Below are 23,607 nucleotides of genomic sequence, written 5' to 3'. Positions count from 1 at the left end.
TAGTGGTGCAAGGGAACATGAAACCCACGGTTCAGCTGGTAGCACGGATCAGAGTCAAAGCAAAGTCCAGATCTGCACAGAAGGAAAAAAGGGAGCAAATAGCTTTTAGAGATCCCTGGTTATTTATTTGATCTTTTTCACGGATGATCTATATTGTTTGATTGTAGCAGTTTTTGTTGCCACTGTCCTGAAAATCATTTTGACCGCTCTGAAGTTTGTAAACTATCAAAAATTCTAATTTTCACATTTCACTTTGAAATTCTTCAGAACACAAGAAATGAAAATAATGAAACAAAAGATAGATGTATAAGATAATAATTTATCATAAGATGCTCAGAGTTTAAAAAATAATTTCCTCTAATCTATATATTCAAACAACAGGATTTATTCAAATTTCTTACCAACATTACATTTTAAGAGATCATGCGTGAACACAAAAAACACATTTTATCGTTGCCCAATACTCATTTTGAAAAGAGCCTGAACGCATCATAAAGTAACCTTTGTTGTCGTGCTGTCAATTAGACACAGGTTTGTTGTACACAGGTTTAACACTGTCAGAGATCAGTGACCAGGCAAGCATAAGCACGTCCTGTTCACAACGTTTCACACTGTAATGGTTTATCTTCAAACAGTGTAATCATTTGTGGTTCACATGCATTTTGAACTTTGAGGGGGAGACGTACAGATCGTTGAGTTACAGGGGTACATTACACCACAAATAGATTAACTAATATTAGAGTGGTATCAGCCAAGGAAGAAAATAAGCATATCTTGTGTCAAACTATTTCTTTAGGTTTGCGGTAATGCAGAAATTTAATTTAGTTGTTTAAATAATAGTTTGACATCTAAGATATAGCCAACTCCTTATTTGTTGCTGCGAGTTAAAGGACAACCCACAAGGCTTAAGTTATATTTAGTTATTTACCTTGGGACAGAACCATGCTAGCGGTATGTTGATGGTCTTTATGCTAAACGAAGGTCACTGGCTGAAGCGTCGTCATTTTCTACACCGACATGAGTGTGACATCAGTTTTCTAACTCTTTCAACTTCCGTCAACTAAGCAGGTTTCTGACAAATATCAATGCATTCCTGCACACGATTACCTTATGATACTAAAAATATAAAGTAAAAGCAGTCAATTCTCACAGGGGTCCAAGAGATGAAGAATTTATCCCAGAATTTGGGCTTCAGGTAAAGCTGTGTTGCATTGCATTTTTATCCGAAAAGCAACATTTCTCCAACATTTCCGAACAAGGCTGGACCTTCTCCTAACCAAAAGTATCTTTTCTTTGGCATTCAGACACAACAAATGGACCGGTCATCAACATGAATGGGGTCTTTTTGTAAAAAGACAAAATGTGTAAACACAAATACAAAGGCATGTCCGTAAACCTTCCCCCACTCAATCACAGGGAAACTTTTTGGAGTTGTTGTTGTGCGTCTCGTTGGGCCTCACAGAGCTCCTGCTCCTGGGGAAGAAGTCAGCGCGTAATAGGCGGAAGAAATAAGTCAGGATCATGATATTCATGGCTATCATGGCGACCAGGAAGTATAAACCACGGTCCAGCCAGGTGTAGTTGTTGACGATGTACCAGGTGAGGTAAAACTGGGTGCCCAGACGAAACGACAAGTAGGTGGAGATGTTGACGAGTTTGTTGACGTGGAACAAGGAGGAGGACTGAGCGCCGGCCAGCTTCAGCAACAGCCTCAGATGCAGAGTGACGCTGTTGACCTCCACAAAGAGAGCGATCACAGCGCCGGCTACATACAGCTCAGTGTAGAGGGCGTACAGGAAACACGAGATCACCTGTGGAGGACACACACACACACACTTCATTTTGACAGCTAATCTTCTGTTTTTGTCTGTGCATTTCCTTCCATTTGTTTGGGTCTTTGGAAGCAATGGTGTTCATATAACCTCCTGAGCCTCACTGTCAAAATGTTTGAAATAATTCAGACCCACAGATGTTCTACTTGAATTCTAGGGATGAAGCAAAAGTCGGAATTCAGTTGGAATTTGAGAGAATCCATAGCAAATTGGTAAAAGACACTGAGATCATACATCTACATGATCTCCTCAGACTTGTGATGTTTTGACAGTTAAGCTACTTAAGAGGGATAATTTAAGGAAGGTGGATGGTTTAAAAAAAGAAACTGAACAAAACGACACGACATGATGTAGAAAAGGTAACAACAACACTTCTGCTAGTTGAATTTGTAAATAATATTTTAAATAAAACAAGAAGGCATATGGTCTTACCAGCACATGATGGATTAAGAATTCCCAGGATTGTCTTGCATGTCCTGTCAGGATAATATCACCCGCATCATGCACAAAGTATCCTGAGAAGGAAGAGACACTGTGAGGAAGTGGACTAGTAAAATCTATAATTATCTGTTTATTCCCCTCTGGCATTATTATTAGAAGATGCCATGTGCACAATTGACAACATAACCATGGTTATCGAACAGTGTGGCCTTGTTTAGCTCGAGATACTCAAGCGACTCATATTCTACCAAGAGTTATTTAGTTCTCCAACTGACAGAGCAACAACCACACAATCAGCCTCTATATCAAACAGCAGGCCGACTAGTATCGAGTGCGGTTGGTTTCAGGGGAGTTGACAGTTGTTTGCAGTTGTTGGTGCAGATCTCCACAGATTTACGTCTTCATAGCAACACATGAGATATAACTCTGTACAGCTCAAACACACCACGAGTCCTCGTGGATTATCTCTGGTGTCCACAGTAATTAGGAATGATGCAAGAGGGGGGGGGGGGGCAGATCTTTTGATTGTATCAATATAAACCAGCAACTTCATGGTGGCTCTTTTATGCCCCAAGATAAATTCAAAGCTCAATTGAAGGATGCGAGAGTCAATAAGCACCTCTCCTCCACGTCACTCTTTGCATTAAACCATTTCTGCAAGTCGTAGTGGAAATTGTTAGTCATACAACATATATCTTCGTGTTTTGGAAAGTTAAACCATAAGTTCTTTTATAAATTTTCAGACTTTTTATAGTCAAAATATTTTTAGAATAATTACAAATAATTAGCTAGTGCATAAATGATGAAAACAATGCTTCAGATGGAATATTTGAAATTAAGTTCCCAAACATATAACAGAAAATCCTAACTACAGTTGTTAAGCTTGTTATTCCGAAGGGACTTCTGCCACGATGCATTCACTGACCTGTAGAGACGCAGACGAGCATGTAGGACAGAGGGGTGTGGTAGGAGTGAATGTTGTTCAACGTCTCTGGCCAAACGAGCACACTGCGGAGGGACACGGGTTATAGAAAGTTGGCTCTCTGTTCACCTCAGTCAGACAGACACTGGATCACTGCTGCAGACTAAGCAGAGACTTCAATACCAGGTGCTTGTTTTAACCCCGGGAATAACAGACAGAAAGAAAGAGTGCTCTCCATGTTGTATTGTTTGATCTGTCAACTATTTGTTTAAGCCTCTATTGGTGCATGTGCATAATGTCATAAATTCTCTGCCTGATCTTGCAGTGTTCTTAGTCACTTCGCACTGCTTTTGGCAAATAGAGACACACCTCAAAAAAATAAAGAGGTTCCTTTGTGTTCACTCCTTGTATAAACACGCCATGTAAGAATTAGTGTGATAATAAATGAGACATCTTTCCTTGAGAATACTTTGAGTGTACAAAAACCTACTTTTGAATTATTGTCTCTCAAATCATTGCTTATTTACTTATTACACAAACATATCAATAAATAGCTTATGTGAGATGGCAAAGAAATCTGATCTTGGTCCTCAAACAGTCTCCACCCCAAAAACTAGTTTCTCACGATGCCTTTAAGAGGAGTCGTTGAGATAGCAGGTTTTTCTAGTTAGGAAACTGTCTCGTGATGAACACTGTTGGCCTAAAGGTTGTGTGTGTGTGTGTGTGTGTGTGTGTGTGTGTGTGTGTTTGTTTTTGAGGCTGAAAATATTATATTTCTTTGCAAATCGTGAAGTCTAATTCCCAAGTGCAAGCAAACAGCAAATACGGTTCATAGTGTACAGTGATATTTCTCTCCCCCACTTAAAAATGCCATTTTCTCCCCCGTCCCTCCCCCTGTCTCAACGCGCCATTCTTCTCCTGGCTGCCACAGACTGTCACAGCTGCACACAAACACACAACTCCACAAATAACACATGGAGTAGACTGTGAATGGACAATGGTGTGCCTCTGTGTGTGGAGGGATTGATAGATGCGCGGCTAGACAGATGTTGAAATGGAAACTTACCAGGTCAGGGCCCACGATCCAGTCAGCAGGGAGTGCACCATGGAGACGGAGAGGTTCTTCCACTTCCAGGATTTGAAGTCATCCTGCTTCACCACTTTGGGCACAGGCAACCTTTGCAGAAGCCGGTGGATCACCTTGAAAATCAGAGAAACCACCAGCACTGACTTGCCTGGGTGGCTCTTCAACACAGGAACCAGGGAGTCCATCCTGTCCCCCTCCCTCTGTCTGTCTGTCTGTCTGTCTGTCTCTGGACGCCTACTCTTACTCTCTATACCGTCCTCGCGTTCTCCAGTCGTCTCCGCCGGGGTGTCCACGGTCCTGCGCTTGACGGGGGGGGGGGGGGGGGAAAGATTTGCACGGTATGAGACGGCAGGGTTCTCCGGTACAAGCTGGGAGAGGCCGCTGGTTGCGAGGAGCGAGGACCTTCCTACGGTGGCCGAGAAGGTTCAGACAAATACAAAAGCAACAACACAACCGCAAACGCCACAACGCAACACGAACGCCACAACACAAAATACAAAAGCCACATCACGACCGCAAATGCCACAACACAACACGAACGCCGCAACACGAAAATACAAAAGCCACATCACAACCGCAAATGCAACAACGCAACACGAACGGCGCAACACAACACGAAAGCGAAAACGGAAGTAGCTGCCCACGGGAGCGAGCGTATTTTGGAGGAACGGAGCTGGAGGATGCCAGATCGTTTAAGAAGTAAGTGAAACATAATTCCTTACTTTAACTGTAGCCGCAAGGAATCATGTTTCACTTACTTCTTAAACGATCTGGCATCCTCCAGCTCCGTTGTTACGTGCCGACTGGTTTTTGAACCTACTGGTTTGGCTACGCGTTTAGATGTTATTAAGAGAGTAATCCTACTTGGGCAATGTGCTAGAAAACCTGACAGAACTATGTATTTCACGCTACGCCACCAAAAACCAGTTGTCTTGGCTCACCCTGAACCAAAAGATGTTCTTGCCACTGACGATTTGCAATTTCATGATAAGTAGTGAAATCAGTAGCGGCATTTGACAGCTCGGTTGGCCGACGGCGTAGCGCCGCCGTCTTATAAAGTTTTGCTATTTTGCTCGACTGCGGGTTCGAATCCAGGTTGTGGCGATCTTTTAATAAACGTATGTTCTTTTATTTATTTCTTTATACGTGGCAGTGATGTAGTGCTCACTTATACAATCATAATCGCTGCATTGGATATGGGATGCATTTTGAACATTTTCAGCAATATGTTTGCGAATGTGTGACGGATCAGGTGACAGACAACATCTGCCTCTGTCGGAGCAAAACAAACACGCACGCGTAGCCAAACCAGTAGGTTCAAAAACCAGTCGGCACGTAACAACGGAGCTGGAGGATGCCAGATCGTTTAAGAAGTAAGTGAAACATGATTCCTTGCGGCTACAGTTAAAGTAAGGAATCATGTTTCACTTACTTCTTAAACGATCTGGCATCCTCCAGCTCCGTTCCTCCAAAATACGCTCGCTCCCGTGGGCGTTCCTCCAAAATACGCTCGCTCCCGTGGGCAGCTACTTCCGTTTTCGCTTTCGTGTTGTGTTGCGCCGTTCGTGTTGCGTTGTTGCATTTGCGGTTGTGATGTGGCTTTTGTATTTTCGTGTTGCGGCGTTCGTGTTGTGTTGTGGCATTTGCGGTTGTGATGTGGCTTTTGTATTTTGTGTTTTGGCGTTCGTGTTGTATTGTGGCGTTTGCGGTTGTGTTGTTGCTTTTGTATTTGTCTGAACCTTCTCGGCCACCGTACCTTCCGTTTCTAATAAAGTTTTAACCAAGTCCTCCTACCTCGGAGCTGCTTGTCTTTTGTTCTCCTCGCGTTTAGAGTTCCCGGAGAGTCGGCGGAGAATCTCCAAACCCAACCGTGTCCAACCAAACGACGCGCGCGTGTGCGTGTGTGCTCACGCAGCGCGTTCACGTTGGGTGCGTTGCCGCTCGTCGCCCGCCCGGTGCGCGCACAGCGAGGAATGGGAGTGGTGGGGCGGGTCGGGGGGGGGGGGGGGGGGGGGCGGCGCTGCTGTGCCCTTTAACGACAGAAACAAGGAGGGACACAGACAAGTTGTCACAGAGCCTGGCTGCCGAAACGAGATCTTAGGTGTGATTGTCTGAAAGGGCTGATGTAAATTCAAATTCAAATTAGTAACGGTGCCATCTGATACGTGTGTGCAAGTCGATGTTTTCTTTCTCACCGGCAAACATGGTCAAACATGAAATAATATATTATAAGCACATATATAATTATACACTACATTAAACATTCAACAATAACTAACAGCAGCAATGCCACCAAGTTAATATCTTGTAATGGTATCTTGCCTATAAGCACAAAAATTGCGGAGACTTGCCCCTTTCAGAATGTTATATATTCATTTTATATGGTTTTAACATAAATCTAGTGAAGTTGAGAGCACCGTTTTTAACCTCTTACGTTCAGTGTTGCAGAAGTACGAAGGTGAATGAAATAGAAATACTTCCCTACACTCAGAATATGAATATGGAAGGAAAGAATAAGAGTCCCAATTGACTCTCTCCCTCTGGTGTACCCCAAGGGCTCGTCTTAGGTCATCCTAAATGTCCCATTTGCATGTAGCAACTAGATCCATATTTCACAAACATGCCATGCATACATGTTCCCCTTAAACGGAGTTGCTCTGTTAATGTAGCAGACCCTAAAGATGACTTTCTGATCTTTTTTGATTGATAAGGAAATTTCTTTTAGACGCTACAATCAACTTTGGATTATTTCTTGAAATATATAATCAAAAGATCATGTCTATATTATATTCCTCTTAAACGCTAGAACAATATTATATATATATATATATATATAGATATAAATTAGGGGCGATGTACGCAGTAAGTAATCTAAACATATAATTTTAAGAAAATAAACACATCTTTTTTCATTTTTGGAGCATATGTTTGTTAGACAGGGAGCCTGTGCAACCTTTCCTGTGCCGCAACTGTTTCCATAAGCAACCATCCCATTCCCTATAGTTCGCCCCTCTCTAGCCCAGTGAGGTAAAAGGAAGAGAGGTAGTAATGAATCCGCAGGACCCTCTGCACACTGACACCTGCCCCAAAGATGCTTCTGCAAAATGGAAACCCACTTTTCTTTACCTGCTTAAAGTTTCTAAACGTATTCACAAACTGATGTGTAAGTTTAATTTCATCTGTATTCTTTTTTATTGAATAATTATATTTCTCCTTTAATGTCAATTTCCTTGTCCTTCATTATTTTTATGCATTGCGGTGGAAGATCTACCTGCTGTGTGAGAGTCTTGTGAGAGGCCGGGATGCTGAGTCGAGCTATATCCCCCCCTTCAGGAGTCCAGACACTGGTGATGGTGGTAGAGAATAAGTTGCTCCAATTTCCTGATGTGCCAGGTACTGCTGTAGATTGGAGGTGTCAGGGGTGGTGGCGGGTCACCTTTGGTGCGCGCTGAAATGACAACTGACAGCAGAGAGAGAGAACAGTCTTTTAACGTTTGCCAGCACTGATGCAATTGGTTTACGGTAACATCACCCACATCTGGTTGGCTGGTACTACCTGACCCCGCCCCAAATCAGCTGGCCGTGTGCCCCCATGGAGAGAGGAAGCCTACCGGGCAACGCCTGTCCAGTCTTCCTGACTGAATTTTCGCCTAAGCTTCATATGGCGACACGCTATGGGAATATCCGAGTGGTCTTCAACCGCTCATTTAGATTCAGAGGAAACACATTCCTGCTCCATGGTCCTGGATCCTTGCCTGCTGACTTTGCTGCTCAGATTCCAAGAACACTGTGGCCCTACAAGCTCATCCCCTCAGGCAGACGCTTCAGAGTCCTCCAGGGCAGGCACAATCGGTTACAGCTTTAAGAACTCCTTTGTCCCCTGTCTATTAAAGCCCTAAATGGCAAGCTACCCAAAGCCTAATCCCACCCAACACTGATTTTTATCTACACGCTGCCGGTGTGTTCTACAACATGGAGCGTGAAATGTTATTCTCCCCTCGTGTTTCCATGTTCCAAGAAAAATTTCCTTCGGTACAATAAAACATCTATCTGATCTATATCAGTGGTCATGTTCGCACCATGTGTATTAAGGTCAAACTCCTCACTGCCGACCACGGTCAGATTCTCGTGGAATGCACAAGGAGCAGCTGCCCAACATATACAAATCCCCTGGTTTTGTGCAACATTTGCACTCTAGAAACGTGCCATTGAACACAGCTTCTCAGGAGAGGACATCAAAGAGGCTGTACTGAGCAATTCTTATGTTGACAGCTTCTTACCTAGTCTGATATCTGGGTGCCGAGGCCAAAGCCCTTGGAGATAAACTGGAGGACATACTGGCAAGCACGATCCAATTGAAACAGTGGGCGAGCAACCAGCCCCTCATTATCACCCACCTGAGATTAGATAAGATAGAGCTGGGTTGTGGATAACTCAAATTCTGCCGTATGCCTATGAACTGGCTCTGAAACTCCTTTGGCATTGTTCCTCAGACACACTGTCCTATAAGCAGCGTCCCATCGAGCAACCTGTATCCACCCTCTGCAGTGTGTATCAGTTGCTCCCAAGTCAATGCTGCGCCATAGGATCTATTGCACACCCACACTACCAGAGCCAAGAATGTGGGATAGCAAGAGGGACTGGGATGACCCGTCACCTCCTGAAGATCAGGTTCAGGCCTAGCAGGAGTGGAAGGTCGAGCTCCCTGCTCTGCGGAACAAAACCCTGACTAGGTGTCGTTGTCGGGGATGGACTCTGGGAACAGCCAGTCTGCGATGCCTCAGAGCCTTTGGCTCGATGTCACACCTCCGGAGAGAGAGTTTAGAAGGGGAAGCTGGCTAAAGTGAAGAAAAGCTCACCCATGGCCCCCACAGGATAATGTTAAACCAGGGCTCTCAACTTTTCAAATTGGAGTGGGGGGGGCGGACGACATGGTCAACTGAGGGTGGACGTTACGGCCGACGGTTGAAGAGGAACCCAAGCGGCTCGGACCAAAGTCCATTTTTGTTTTTGCGTGACAAATTGGATGTGTGGCAGGAGTGTGTGACTAAAGACCGAAATGAGTGACTGTCACAATCAATGCGATGAGAGCCCTGATGTTATTCACCAATAACATATGTATTCATTGAATCTATTGTATTCATTGAATCTAATGTCGAAATGGTGAGGGACAGTCAGGAGAAAGAGGTTTCAGCCGCCATATGGAAGCACTGAGGGATGTCACACAGACAACGTGGGAGGAGCTAAGTTTGACTGTCTAGCCAATCACATGTGGCTGCAACACAAAGGACACACCCCACGAGATTCAAAAAGACTGTACTATACAGAGGATAGGTAGAATCTCTGGAGAGCCACGTTTTGAGGTTGGAGTTGACTGTGGGGAAATAGATTTTCTTTTTTGGGAAATATTTTGCTTTGTAACTGTATTTGCTTGTTAGTCATCTTCTTTCTCCAATCTTTTTCGATTTTTAAACCCAAGCCAATTGATTCTTTTGAGTTTTCACCTCCGGCCATGCCATAGGGATAAAAGGAAAAGGGAGCTGAGCCTTTGTTCCGCTGACAGCTATGCCAGACAGAGAGCCGTTGGTGATAGCCAGTTGTTAGTCACAGCCCAGATCCTACAAGCGGCGGTTTACACTCTGCTCACCACCGACAAATACAACGAGGCATCTCTTAACGACCTCGGCAGCACAGTTTCTCCTTTGGCTGTAAGCAGACTGAGGGAAATCGCTGTCAGGCAGCACTGGCCTCGTCCCCGTTCTTGTCACCCCACAGTTCGACATTGTTGGACAGCTCATCCGTGCTGGAATGATAAGCCACACAACTGTCGCTGACGCTGCAACCCTCCACGCAATCATCCTTGATCCAAAGCGCAGAAACAGATCTTCATCCAGCGATATGAAGACCAGCTTCACCATCTTGGAAGAGAAGAGTATCAAATTACTTGGACAATTGAAATTTCCTTGTTAGAGTGATCTATCTCTCCAGTATTATTCACAAAGGCCACAAAAAAGGTTTTTACTGAGTTCCAGGCAGAATGCCAATTATCCTAAAATGGGTGTCACTGCCTTGCTTTGCATCCATTTAACTAAAACATGCACACACCTACTTATAAACTGATAAGGTTTCTGTACACCTTGTTAAGCAAAACTAAGCAATACGGTTTGATGGAACTACCTGAGTATTTGGGAATCGACCAGTTACTAGTTGTAGTTGTTGATTTTCAGAAACCTACGTTTTCAGAGATACCACCTTGTTCTTTTAGTTTTGTTGGTTTGGGGCGGAGTAGTTGGTTGGTTTTATCTAAAATATGGGGAATATAAAAGCATTGATCACCTTTACCAGCGGCCACATTAATGATGCTCATATATAATGTATCACTATTTGTAACATCATATACACCATTCTGAAATGGGCCATTCTGCACCATTAATACCTTTACTTATATGTTTTAATCAACCTTTACTTGCAACAGTATTTATACATTGCAGTACTTATTTCACTTCTGATTTCATGTGACCCATTCCCCTCTCATCCTCTTATTTCTTATCACATCTCAACTCTTCTCAACAATCACTGTCAGAAAATAGGGCTAGGTGATAATTTTGTAAAAGCTAAAGTGATAATTGGACATAAGTTTGTTCCTTACATCACGAAACACGATACACAAAGGATAAGCTGCAACATTAAAAAAATATCACTAGATGGAAGCAAAAGCTCATGTGAAGAACAAGCATTTCATTCAGACTGAAGCTGCTTTCCAGCTCAGTGACCCCCAGTTCTTCATCACACCCCTCAGGGGCATTTCTCCTGAAAAGCCTTTGGGATTACCTGCCTCGCTGGTGTGATGAGATCATTCACATATGTACTAGAAAATTCCCTGTTATTAATACCGCTGATATTCCTTTAATAAGACGTTTCCAAAATACTCAAGTTACACTGTTACACACACCTTTTCAGGTGTGACTGAGAAAGACAAATAACAAGACACATTGCAATTAGTGAGATGAATGTAACTTAATACTATTTATTGTGTTTTCTGGTCACCTCCATTGTAATTTTGTGAGAGAAGCAGAGTCCTTTATGCTTATAGTTTTATACGAAAAGCTCATAGAATCAAGTTTCAAAAGAAACTGCTCAGGATTTCTGACAGAAGGCGTTATTGCACCAAATCCACAGCAAACTATTCAGAAGGAGTCCCCTATATTTGATGTTTTTGAGACAGGGGCCTTTGTGCCTGGCTCAGCACAATATTGATCTTGGGGTTATTTTTCTTTCTCCTGAGGGCTGTTGCAAACAGCCTGTGAGAGACTGTTCAAGTCTGCAAGAGAGAAAATCTATGGGTTAATTGATTGCCAGCAACTGCATCGTAAATAGCCAAACAAAAGGATGCTTATCTTTAGAGGGAGATTCTTTTCTGTTCTCAAGCTTTATGATAATTTATAAAATTACTTTTTTTTGTGACTAATTCACATTGATTAAATACATACACATCTCCATGTGCTGTGTTCCGAACTCCAAACTTCTAATGCTTAAACTGCTACGAGTGCAAGGAAACAAACCCACACTTTCCTTGTCAAATCTTTGAAATCTTCAAAGATGAATAGTTCATGCCTGAGGTGTAGACGCAGTTTCACTATCCTACACAGTGCATTCCTGGTCACTGACTGTTGTGTTTTCAGAAGAATGTCACACAACACGGCAGCTAAGAGGCCAAATATGCCACTGAGCTGGTCTAAAAAGGAGTGCCACGTCAACTGCAATGCTGCTGTAGGCGCTCCTTTGTTGAGATATTATATTCCTGAGAAAGAGCAAACTATTGTTTGTGAAACCACCTACTCGCTTATCTCACCTCCACCAAACTTAACTTCATTTGGAAAACTGCAAATTGTAGAGGGAAGGTTAAATTACATGAAGATAACTGTTTGTGGTGATATATCATAATTCCCGATTGATGATAATAGTGGAGGTACATTGGCATGCAACAGAGCAAGCTTTGTCACAGCACAAAGCATTTATTATCCCCATGGCAGAGGGGAAACAGTCCTCATGCAGTCCTCTTCCTGCTTATCTCAGACAAGGGGAAGGCACTATATAATCACCGGGCGTCTGAATGTCAGACTATAGTATCTGAAGTCCATGCTCTAGTTGTTTCCTGTTACAAATGTTAGACAACACTTTTGCTCAATACATTTCTAGCATGTCCGTATACAAAGAATGGTAGGCTAGACACCAAAAAAAGTGGAAATTACATATAAAAGCCAGTTTACTTGCCTTTATTCTTTGTTCACTATTCACTGTGGCAGCATGTCCTGAGATGATGACCTATAGTGTATTTGTAGTTATACTATATGTCTATACTGTATTTATCTGATCTAATGGATACACTATATTCGTATCATACATTAAGCAGTGTTAAATATTTCCATTACCTGCACTGTGCCAAGAAAAAATAATTTACAGCCTGGATTACTCTGCCCTCTTAATTCATCCCTCATAATTTAGTCATGAAATGTGGTCTTAAATTCACAGCAATTGACAAGCTTCATTTACCTGACAGATTTAAACATTAACATGTCTGGTGTTCATTGAACTATTTGCTTGAACATTTAATGTCATATTGTAGAAATAAAGATATCTTTGGTGTCTTATTTTCCTTTTAGTGACACTTGACCAATTACTTTAGTGAAGGGCTCTCTTCAGTTCATTTCACACAATCTACTGTACATGGACTTGAGGCAAAGATTGACCTTTACCAAGTAATTAAAAACCTTAAATAAATCAAAGCCCACGTTTCACCCACGTCTCATTTGGTCTATATAGAGGATATTTCGCGTAACATTTCGAAACATCCCAAATGTAGATCACTTGTTTTGTGTGTCTTGGCTTACTAATTATTTTTCAGGTGGACATTTTGGAAGACGGTTTCTTCTGACTCCCTTTTGTCCCTCGTCGCTTCCCATACGAGATGTGAAGGGTTGCCTGGAGACGGCGGAAACGTTTGGAAGCCGCGATGGAGAAGTATGAGAAAATCAAAGTGGTCGGAAGAGGAGCTTTTGGGTAAATTAAAGACTATAGTTACACTTTATATAACGTTAGCTGGTTCGTGCTACACACATTATGTGGGTGACAATACGACGTAGTCAGCCGTAAGGTAACAAACCTAAAACTCCCCAAAATGGCAAAAACGGGATCCGTCAAATGTTGTCCGCCCTCAGAAGAAAGACAACACGTCTAGAACCCGTTACAAGTTAACATTGAGTATGAAAAAACATGTTTTGTAGTATATTGAAGGTCGCTTCATCGTAGTGCCACAGAATCTCTGGGTTAATTATTAGATTTTTGAACTTATTTATTTGACCATTTAACGCTAACTAACGCTAGCAGTTTTTTAAAAACATTTTAGCTATGCTACATCACATCCGTTTGAATTGCTGGTGGTTCTGCTTTACATTTGAAAAATAAAGTTGTCATTTTAACGTTTTTATACGTTTTGGAAGAGTTACATTAGACAATATACTGTTACTAGTATTACTATTTACTGCTAATATTGTAAGATATTCTCTTTTCTCGACATGCAACATCTCAAAGTAATTTTCCCCATGGACAAAATAATCAAAATCTATTTGCTTGAAAATGAGGTGTTCATCCGTCCTACATGTGTTGTAAATGTTTTTGAAACGCATTTTGCTGACAGTATTGTTTAAAGTAATATTTATTATTCACACGGTTTTATTCATTTTCCTCTCCTGTCAGGATCGTTCACCTGTGCCGCAAGCGCAGTGACGGGGCCTTTGTCATCCTGAAGGAGATCCCAGTAGAGCAGATGTCACGAGACGAACGTCTGGCGGCTCAGAACGAGTGTCAGGTCCTAAAACTGCTCAACCATCCAAATATTATAGAGTACTATGAGAACTTCCTGGAAGACAAGGCCCTCATGATAGCTATGGAGTATGCACCAGGTAAGCTTACCGCAATATCATATTGCATGACCCCCTTTTGTCCATTGTCTAACGGTACCCTTTTCCCATGGTAAAATACTGTAGGGCTCCATACCGTTTCTTGTTCCCATGTCACTGATTAGTATCAGGCTGCCCGGCGGTGTTTTGAGGTGATCAGGTATCTTTTCAGTTAACCTAGCTAGTATTGAGCCTGATGAAGCACCAAACACTGAACCTTTGCAGTGGTGGACAAGTGTCCGGAAGGCTAAATAACATTTTCTCATACTTAGAAAAGCGAAGGTCTCAACTGTTCTTTTTTTTATGATGTTTTCTGTGGGATTGTTTGGCTTTGAAAGTGACCCCCAGTTCTCATTATCATTCCATGTTCTTATGCTTGCTCTACTATTGTTGTAGTAGTTTGGGTTAAGTAAATCATCAATTTTTTATGTCATCCTTCACAATGTTATAGTTGGCCGTGATTTATGTGCACACAATGTTTATTTAATCGATCACTATTCTCTCTTTTTGTCGACAATACCATGTGCAACACCAGCTGTGTTCTCAAAAGGTTACTTTTTAGCTTCAATTTTATATTCTCACTGCTTTTCAATCAACCCTCAAATTAATCAATACTTGATTAATTTCTAAGTGACTGTGGTTTTAAAGAACACCTTCTTTTTGTTGTTCCTGATGTTGTCCTCATGCAGGTGGAACCCTAGCTGATTACATACAGAAGCGCTGTAACTCTCTGTTGGACGAGGACACTATTCTTCACTTCTTTGTACAGATCTTACTGGCTCTGTATCACGTACACAACAAACTCATCTTGCACAGAGACCTTAAGACACAGAATATTCTTCTTGACAAGCACCAGATGATCGTCAAAATTGGTGACTTTGGCATCTCCAAAATCCTTGTCAGCAAGAGCAAAGCTTACACGGTGTGTTTAATTGCCTTTGCTTTGGAACTGATTACTTTTCCAACATACATGTCAACATATGTTGAATCCTATCATGTGATAGCAGAAATTAATTCCTTCTTCTTTTCCCTCTGCAGGTAGTCGGTACACCTTGTTACATCTCCCCAGAGCTGTGTGAGGGAAAGCCGTATAACCAGAAGAGTGACATCTGGGCTTTGGGCTGTGTGCTCTATGAGCTAGCGAGTCTTAAGAGAGCCTTCGAGGCTGCTGTAACAAAAACCTTTTCTTTACAAAAATCTCTTGTTTGCTGGGATGGGGTGGATTCTTAGAATCATTATCATTATCATTGCCTATACTACTGGGTACTAATGTGAAAGTCGTACTCCTTTGCCGGGTATATTATGTTTAATACTGTTTAATTTTGCTTTCAGAATCTACCTGCGCTTGTTCTTAAGATCATGAGCGGAACGTTCGCTCCGATTTCAGACCGGTACAGCCCAGAACTTCGACATCTCATCCTCAACATGCTCAATCTGGATCCGTCCAAACGACCTCAACTCAATGAGATTATGGCTCTTCCCGTATGCATCAGGCCCCTGCTTAATCTCTACACAGATATAGGCAATGTCAAAATGCGCAGGTACTTCCTTAAAGCATGCAAATATCAAGACTGATTTTTCTGATCACATTCTTATAACCTTTTTCTTTCTTATTCTAGGATTGAGAAACCCCTGTCAACTGTGCAAACTGGTCCTCAAGGTAGAGGGGGGAGAGTTCCTTCAAACAGATCCAGAGGTCAGACTAAATACATTTTGAGATGACAACAGATCGAGCTGATAGGTCTCTGTATGTTTGACTGCAAATTTGATGGTTATTTCCTGGGATTAAACAGATGGATCAGTCGGTTTAGGATCAGGGAAGGTGCATTCTCTACCACTGTCAGCGGTGTACACGTGGGGAAGTGGGATCTCAGCGCCTCTCCGCCTGCCGATGCTCAACACTGAGGTGCTTCAAGTGTCTCTGGGCCGCACTCAGAAGATGGGAGTGACTAAGTCTGGTCGTCTGATTACATGGGAGGTCTGCGTTTTTTTGCTTTAATGATTTCTCAAACTGTTGCTATATAAGGAAAAAAATAATTGTTCCTGAGTCCACTAGCAAGAAAAAAGCTTCACCACCACATTAAAATGGAAAAGTGTTGGCAGTGGCAGAAATGGCGCTGCCTACATCAGTAGTCGCCTCTGTGCAAATAGCCACTAATTTTCTGAAAACCACATGTTTTGGGAATTTATTGCATTTTCTAAAAATAAATACGGCTGGCTTGGGAATATAGACACTCAATAATAGATGGAAGGCATTGAACATCTCACATGCCTCTGGTGGTTCCTAATGGTGAATAACAGAGTGGATTCTTCCTTTGACAGTTTGGGTTTCGTATGTTTCCCGGATCCCAGTAACATTCTCACGGTCTTGCTAACACTGACCTTTGTTTATCATCACAGGCTCCATCAGTGGGCTCAGGTGAGGCCAGTCTGCCTGGTGTGGTGGAGCAGATTCAGCCTCAGTTCATTTCACGTTTCCTTGAGGGTCAGTCTGGAGTCACCATCAAGTCTGTGTCCTGTGGCGATCTTTTCACCACCTGCATGACAGGTTTGTGGGCTCTTCTACTTTTTATAACATATCAGAGACATCACACCAATGTGAATTTACCAGGAATCTTTTTTAAAATAAATAAATGTCTATTTACTACCAACTCCTGTAAAACGTCAGACAATGTTTGAAGGTATGAATGAGTGTGGACACAGTCAGACTTGATCAGTCACTGTGGAGCCACTAAAATAAAATAAACCTCTCCACATTTGCCTGGCATTTTTCTAGAGCTTAAGGTGTGAGGTTCTCTTAGTCAGTGTGCATTAGGACGCTGCTGCCGCCCAGTATTGCAGAGAAGATAATACAGGATTAAGGACCCATCCTCTCAGCTCAGCTGCCTCTCTTCCATCACTTTTTAGTCACAGATTAGCGTTTCCTTGATGAGAATTAGAAGCATTCTGTGGATCTATGTATGAATGCACCTACAGCCATCAACTAATAGCATCTTTAAGCTATTGTGTTTATTTTCTATATGCAGACAGAGGAATTATCATGACGTTTGGAAGTGGGAGTAATGGCTGTTTAGGACACGGTAACTTCACTGATGTCACACAGGTAAGTGTCCACCATTCAAAAGAAAAAATACTCATATTAAATGTTCACTCAGTTGCGAGTTTATTACAGTAGATACAGCTGGCTAAAACCAATGCAGGCTGCTTCAACACACCCACAATCATTTTTAATTATTACTATTTATAATAATTAGTTTACCTCAAAATGATCATGAAGTGCATTTTTAAGAACCTGTCTAACTTTCCATTATTGCCATCATGAAGGTAGGATTAATTGCAACACTGTTTTATTATTTTAGACTAGTTCTTTTAGCTTGGTGTATATAAGCCACTTGAAGTATGTCTTTAATTCTCATATTTAGTCTCATAATGTATTTTGACATTTTAACCCTCAAAAAACTGGTAACATAGAATGCTACAACCTTTGACTTCTGGAACTTCCAACGTTACAATGAGGATTTTCATTTTTTTCCTCAGCCCAAGATAGTCGAAGCCCTCCTCGGCTACGAGCTGGTTCAGCTGTCATGTGGTGCTTCCCACGTACTTGCTGTGACCAATGAAAAAGAAGTATTTGCTTGGGGAAGAGGAGACAATGGTAGTAAATGAACCCAGTTGTTTTTAAATGTATCTTAGCATCCATCTCTTGGTGTTTATTTTGTATGGTATAGATTTATGACAACAGCAGCTCAATAAACTTGATCAACTTGATCTCTCTGGAAGGTCGCCTCGGGCTTGGCACCCAAGACACTCACAACTCTCCACAGCAGGTGTGTTTACCTGGGGAATTTGAGGCCCAGAGGGTGGTGTGTGGAGTCGACTGCTCCATAATTATTAGCACCCAGTACAGTATTCTGGCAAGTGGAAGTAACAGGTAATTCTTTTTTTAAACAGTTATTGTACATTAATAGAGAGGTGAGTGAGGACGTACTAAGGGCAGTTCTCTTTATTCCCATTTCTGTTGTAAGTACCTGGATTTTGTTGTTTTGCTGTGGTCAGGTTCAACAAGCTTGGGCTGGATAAGATAGCAGCAGGAGATGAACCAAATCCATCCAATCAGGTGGAAGAAGTCCATTCCTACTCTCCTGTCCAATCTGCCCCACTCAACAGTGAGAAGATTGTTCACATTGACATCGGCACATCACATTCTGTCGCTGTAACAGGTAAAATAATCCAATTTCTGGTCTATTTTAATGACATTCTATAATCAGATTTTAAGTGATGCATCTCAGAGGGATCGCCTTCATAATAATATGAAATAAGAGTAGGGCATTTTGTTTAATTTAGTCTTAGACAAATTCATTCCATAGGTTCCCTGCAGCCCCAAAATGAGTGAAAAGATCCCTATTAGGGCCCAAAGTACATTTCTGATCTGCTGATACCTTGTGTACTGCCACAAACCCTCAGGCAGGTCGTCTAGGACTGGTCTACTTTCTGTTCCCAGAGTCGGAACTAAACAGAGTTTAAAAGCAGCGTTCAGTTTTTCTGCTCCACTAATCTGGAACTCAGTCCCAGAAGGCTGCAGGTCTGCAGCCTTCCAGTTCCTCTGCTCATTTACATCCAGATTAAAGACCTTATTGTTTCCTGCTGCCTTTAATTGACCATACACTGCAAATTTTATTCTATTTTTTCGTTTTTTAATGTTATCTTTTTGTAATCTTTTGAATGACTGTTTTTCTGTTTCAACCAATGTTCTTAACTGGTTTTAAATGTCCTTGATATCCTGCTCCTTGCTTTTGCTCCTTTGGGTTTTATGTGAAGCCCTTGTTGCCTTGTTGCTCTACAAATACCTTGCCTCACCAACATGTTTGACAGTAAAGCTTATATTTGAAAAAAGTATTGTTTCCAAGTCCTAACACATCTGTTGATTTTTTAAAATATGTAACATGTTTATGTCATTATCCAGAGAGAGGTCAGTGTTTCACTTTAGGCAGCAACCAGCATGGTCAGATGGGCTGTAGTTCCCGCCGTAGCAGCCGTGTTCCCTACCCGGTGCACGGGCTGCAGAGCATCTCCATGGCTGCCTGTGGAGACGCTTTCTCCTTAGCTATTGGATCTGGTGAGTAGAGCTTACAAAGTCCGATGTTTTGACAGGCTTGGTTTAAAAGGCCTTCCAAACCTCCATAGGTTGAAGGCTGGGGCCGGCATGTGAGATCTCCAGAACGTTTCAACTAATAATTTAACATTTTGTCATTTGTCCCCTCCTCCCCTCCACCACACTGAAAACAGTGCTATTTTAGCTGCACCGCCGCCTAAGCCGATGAGGGGTTCATATCACGTCCCTTCCGCCACCGACCGATCCGAGTCCTCGATGCTTTTTTCTTCCCCCTCCATCAGAGCTTCAGCGACTGGTGCTAGTGCATGCGGTTCTGCAGCCAACTAGAGACTACAAAGTTTCTAACAAGCACTCTTTATATTTTAGCATTGTTAATCTGCCACTTCCTGAAGAGGTATGCATGAGTAGTAGCGGCACAAGTTGAGATAACATTGCTTGGACATCTATGGTTTGGCTACTTTGGAGGAAAAAGGGGGATTTTAATGAGAGTCTAACAGTTTCAACGTACTGAGATCGACCACGTGACCACACAACAAAAGGGCAACTTCAATTAAATTGAAGTTACATTTTTATTTTTTCAAGTCTCTAAAAGTTTATTTTCGAGACTTGAAAAAAACGGAATGAACTGAAAGTTTTAATGGTTACATGTAACATATACAATGGTTTGGAAAAAAGGGTAAGAAGAACAATGCAGGGCTTTGAGCTTATACAAAACCATCGGTCTGGTCCTTTGAACACAGTGGTGAACAGATGTAGAAGTGTGTGTGCTTGTAAGTGTGTGTGTGTCTGTGTAAGTCTCTGTTTTGGTGGTTAAATGGTGAAATGTCCTATTGTGCCAGCGACTCGCTCCCCGTGGGGAGAGCCAGCAGGGGCAGCACTGCCTGTAGGTTTTTCTTTGTCGAGGGAAGTCTTTGTGCATCTTTCAGTCCGAGCCATTATGCTGCTGCTGCTGCAGGAGCGACCGAGCTGTCAGCTAACGGTTTCTGTGAGAGACAGTGACCAACTTCTTGTCCTCCTGCTCTCCACAGATGGAGACGTGTACACCTGGGGAAAGGGGGCCCGAGGCCGCCTCGGAAGAAAAGAAGAGGATTCTGGGATACCTAAGGCGGTGCAGCTTGACGAGAGTCACCCCTTCACTGTGACATCGGTGGCTTGTTGTCATGGCAACACTTTGCTGGCAGTGAAACGTAATATTTTGCTTATTAGCCTTTGTTAACAAACACTGTGAGATGTTGGGATAGTTGTGAAATGTAAGAGAGAGTGGTAATCCCCAGATGAAAGACAGGCTGAACTTGAGACAAGTTTCTCTTGGTAGCGTTGACAGATCTCCATGTTTGTGAAGAATTGATAAAGGACTCATTTGTAAGTTTGAAGGCACACAGGCTGGTGACATGACTACAGAGAAACATTGTCCTCCGTTAACATTAACAAACCTGTTCTTTCCAGCTACACTTGATCAGAACTCTTCTATCTGCATGCCAAACTTAAGAATTGAGTTTAATTTTGCATTGTGGCTCTTGATTGCAGACTAAAGCGATTATGACGTTGCAATAATCATCTCACTGAGAGGAACAAAAAACAGCAATCTGTCCCTCTTTGTCCTGACGGTGACTGTGCAAAGCCACAGATTCACATGAAAACTGAAAAACGTTGAAGGTGGGATTAAATCGTCCCACTACACTGAAAATAGCTGCAGATTTAGAGAAGATTAAACTACATCAAAATGTATGAAGTAAAAAAGATGTTGGTAATCCGTGCTACAAGGACGGCCGATGTGTACATATTTTGTTGACCTTCGATTATGCTAAGAGGACATGGAGACCAAGATAAGCATACACTCGTAGAGGTCATCGGGGTGTGGTACTGATCAGACCAGCCAGGAAACTGATGAGAACAACACTGGTCCAGTAATCTGATCAACATGATAAGCGATGTTTGGACGTTTAGGGCGTCAACCAACACTTGTTTTCATTATTACTTTTTTTCTCAATTAATCAATGTTTTGTCTAAAAGAACAGGTGAAATGTTATGATTTAGATTTTTCAGAGCAAGCATCTTTAAAAACCATCAGGATGAATAATGAGTGAAATGGCTGTTTTTCATTTCAGCTCTCATTGACGTTTTATCTCTCGTTTCAGCTTTGCTTGAAGAACCTGTTCTTAGATGATACTGTCCTTAAAACAAACCCTCACCCACTCATCGGCCGTCTTGAGGCCCAGCTGCGGCATGAGGTGAAACTTCCTCTGGATAGAACTCTTCCCAGAGGCGCATCTGTGCTGAAGTTGAAAGATTTCCTTTCACACTGCAGCTGTGCCCTCAAATTCTCACTTGGTGTTCCTCTCCCTGTCTATTTTTTTTTTTTCCAAGAAGAAATGTTTGTTTCATTCGGCGGTTTGATATATTGCAGCCCAAGCACAGAAAAGGTTCAACCTGTGTGGCTCAGCAGGTGTATCTCATCATCCGGTTGGTTAAAAGAATGTTGCAACAGCGTTGCTGAAGATGGGTTACAGGAAGTCATTAGGCAGCGTTCACGTGGCAAGCCATTGTGCTTACTCATGTGCAGAGTAACTATGATAAAGGCCACTGAAAGTGGAACTGGTTTGAGCTCTCTTAAGCCACTGGTGAATGAGATGACACAATGCAGAGAGACAAAAAGAAGGAAAGGCACTTGAACGCCATTAGTCGAGTGACCCTAACACAATAATCTCGAGCAACTCATCAGCTCTCACATTGTGCTTTATTGGATTAGTCCTCCAGTGCATTTTTAACTCAGCAGCAACGTTCACAACAGATAACGATGTGTTTTCCAGAGTTCGACTGATCAACGTCTTAAAGTCTTAATGAATGTGTCCGAAACGTTTTTCTTGTTCTCTTGTTCACTCTATTGAACCCTCAATGGTTCATGTATGAATCCTCTCTTTTTTTTTCTTCTTTTTTTTAAGGTAATTTGGGCAATTGTATTATTAGGAGGAAGTAGTGTAAAAAGTAGTGTAAAATAAGATAAGATATAACTTTATTTATCTTGAGGGAACTGTTTGTACAGCAGTTGCAGTGCGCAGTAAGAAAGAGTGCAACTATGAATGGAAAAAAAGAATAAAAAGATTAATAAACCGAATCTCAAGTATAGGCAATGAAAAAGATTATGTAATGATCGTAAGCTTCTACTCTACTTGGGGAACTATTTTTGGGGCATAAATGGCACACTCTGACACTTACAAAACCGTAAGCAGAAACGTGCGCTATACAATAAATGTGTGATTTTATACACAGGCATGTTTCAAACATTTCAAATGAGATGGAACATTGTGTAAACTGTTTTCATAATATGAAACTATGGTGTAAGTCAGTAAGTAAAAATACTTAAATATTTACATTCTAATATAGAGGTAAAATGACCGACTGTAAAGAAATATTTGTATTTTTTTGTTTTGTTATATTTACATTCCTTATGTTAAAGTTTTGATTGTCACCCTCAAAAATATTCATTGTTACAGATGTCTGTCGGTTTCTGGGTAACTAAAAGCAGTTTTTAAACCGTTTAAAACATGCAAACTATTGCAGAGAAGGTAACGTTTCCCATGGCTGCCACCTGGAATATATATATATATATATATATATATATATATATATATATATATATATATATATCCTTATCATTATAGTATTAATTATGGTAACTATTACTATATATATTATAGTTATCCAGTGTTCTCTAGCTATATTCATCAAGCTATTTGGTTCAAATATAATTTGTTTTTCTTTGGAGATTAATCCTTATTCATTAATTTTAGATGCTCGACATTGTTGTCTTGTATGATGATGTAATGATGATGTAATTCAGTGGCTATAGCAGGTAATAAAATGGCTTAGTATGTTGCTGTGCTCTTTATTTTCTATCGCGGTAAAATCACTTCCGGTTGTGTTGAGTAACAAAATGTGTCCGGTTGTATTTGTTGAGGTGTGTTAAGGCAACAACACAGTGACATTACACTGAGATACGTGACATTGTTCTTTGTGTGTCTGCTCCACCACTAGAGGGCGTCTGTCACCTCTGACTGCACTGTTGTCTTCTGTATTAGATCCATGGAGAGGATATTTCTTATTTGATTTAGATACCAACAACAAGTCCTTCCTTCCTCTGACTTCCTTCTGATAAAGACTACATATTCATTCTTCCTTAAGCAAAGCCTCAGTGTGTTTGCACTAAACATACACACCCTTGTAGCTTACCCACACATAAGCTAATGCACATT

General features: G+C 41.7%; 2 protein-coding genes across 4 annotated transcripts; one reads left to right on the top strand and one right to left on the bottom strand.

Annotated features, from left to right (window-relative positions):
* Positions 1 to 365: 365 nt before the first annotated feature.
* tlcd1 (TLC domain containing 1) lies at positions 366 to 6,256 on the bottom strand. 3 transcript variants are annotated; one of them, XM_062561218.1, is made up of 5 exons: positions 6,039 to 6,256; positions 4,262 to 4,684; positions 3,199 to 3,281; positions 2,265 to 2,347; positions 366 to 1,811 (listed from the first exon to the last, which is right to left on the bottom strand). In XM_062561218.1, exons 2-5 carry the CDS (start codon positions 4,465 to 4,467, stop codon positions 1,407 to 1,409), a joined length of 777 nt encoding a protein of 258 aa, XP_062417202.1. In that variant the 5' UTR covers positions 4,468 to 4,684; positions 6,039 to 6,256; the 3' UTR covers positions 366 to 1,406. The 3 variants fall into 3 exon arrangements, with proteins under 3 accessions (XP_062417202.1, XP_037324354.1, XP_037324345.1); XM_037468457.2 differs by having other exon boundaries at positions 4,262 to 4,584; positions 6,077 to 6,256; XM_037468448.2 differs by having other exon boundaries at positions 4,262 to 4,579; positions 6,077 to 6,256.
* Positions 6,257 to 13,261: 7,005 nt separating this feature from the next.
* Positions 13,262 to 22,965, top strand: nek8 (NIMA-related kinase 8). The gene is made up of 15 exons (XM_037473406.2): positions 13,262 to 13,342; positions 14,039 to 14,244; positions 14,931 to 15,163; positions 15,280 to 15,411; positions 15,574 to 15,782; positions 15,861 to 15,937; positions 16,035 to 16,219; positions 16,642 to 16,789; positions 17,268 to 17,344; positions 17,779 to 17,896; positions 18,022 to 18,172; positions 18,298 to 18,461; positions 19,205 to 19,357; positions 20,383 to 20,541; positions 21,493 to 22,965. Exons 1-15 carry the CDS (start codon positions 13,296 to 13,298, stop codon positions 21,519 to 21,521), a joined length of 2,088 nt encoding a protein of 695 aa, XP_037329303.1. The 5' UTR covers positions 13,262 to 13,295; the 3' UTR covers positions 21,522 to 22,965.
* Positions 22,966 to 23,607: the final 642 nt, after the last annotated feature.

Source organism: Pungitius pungitius, chromosome 3 (genome assembly GCF_949316345.1).
Source record: "Pungitius pungitius chromosome 3, fPunPun2.1, whole genome shotgun sequence".
Classification (NCBI taxonomy): Eukaryota; Metazoa; Chordata; class Actinopteri; order Perciformes; family Gasterosteidae; genus Pungitius; species Pungitius pungitius.
The sequence above is the reverse complement of the archived record's forward strand: the minus strand, read 5'-3'. Positions and strand labels throughout refer to the sequence as shown.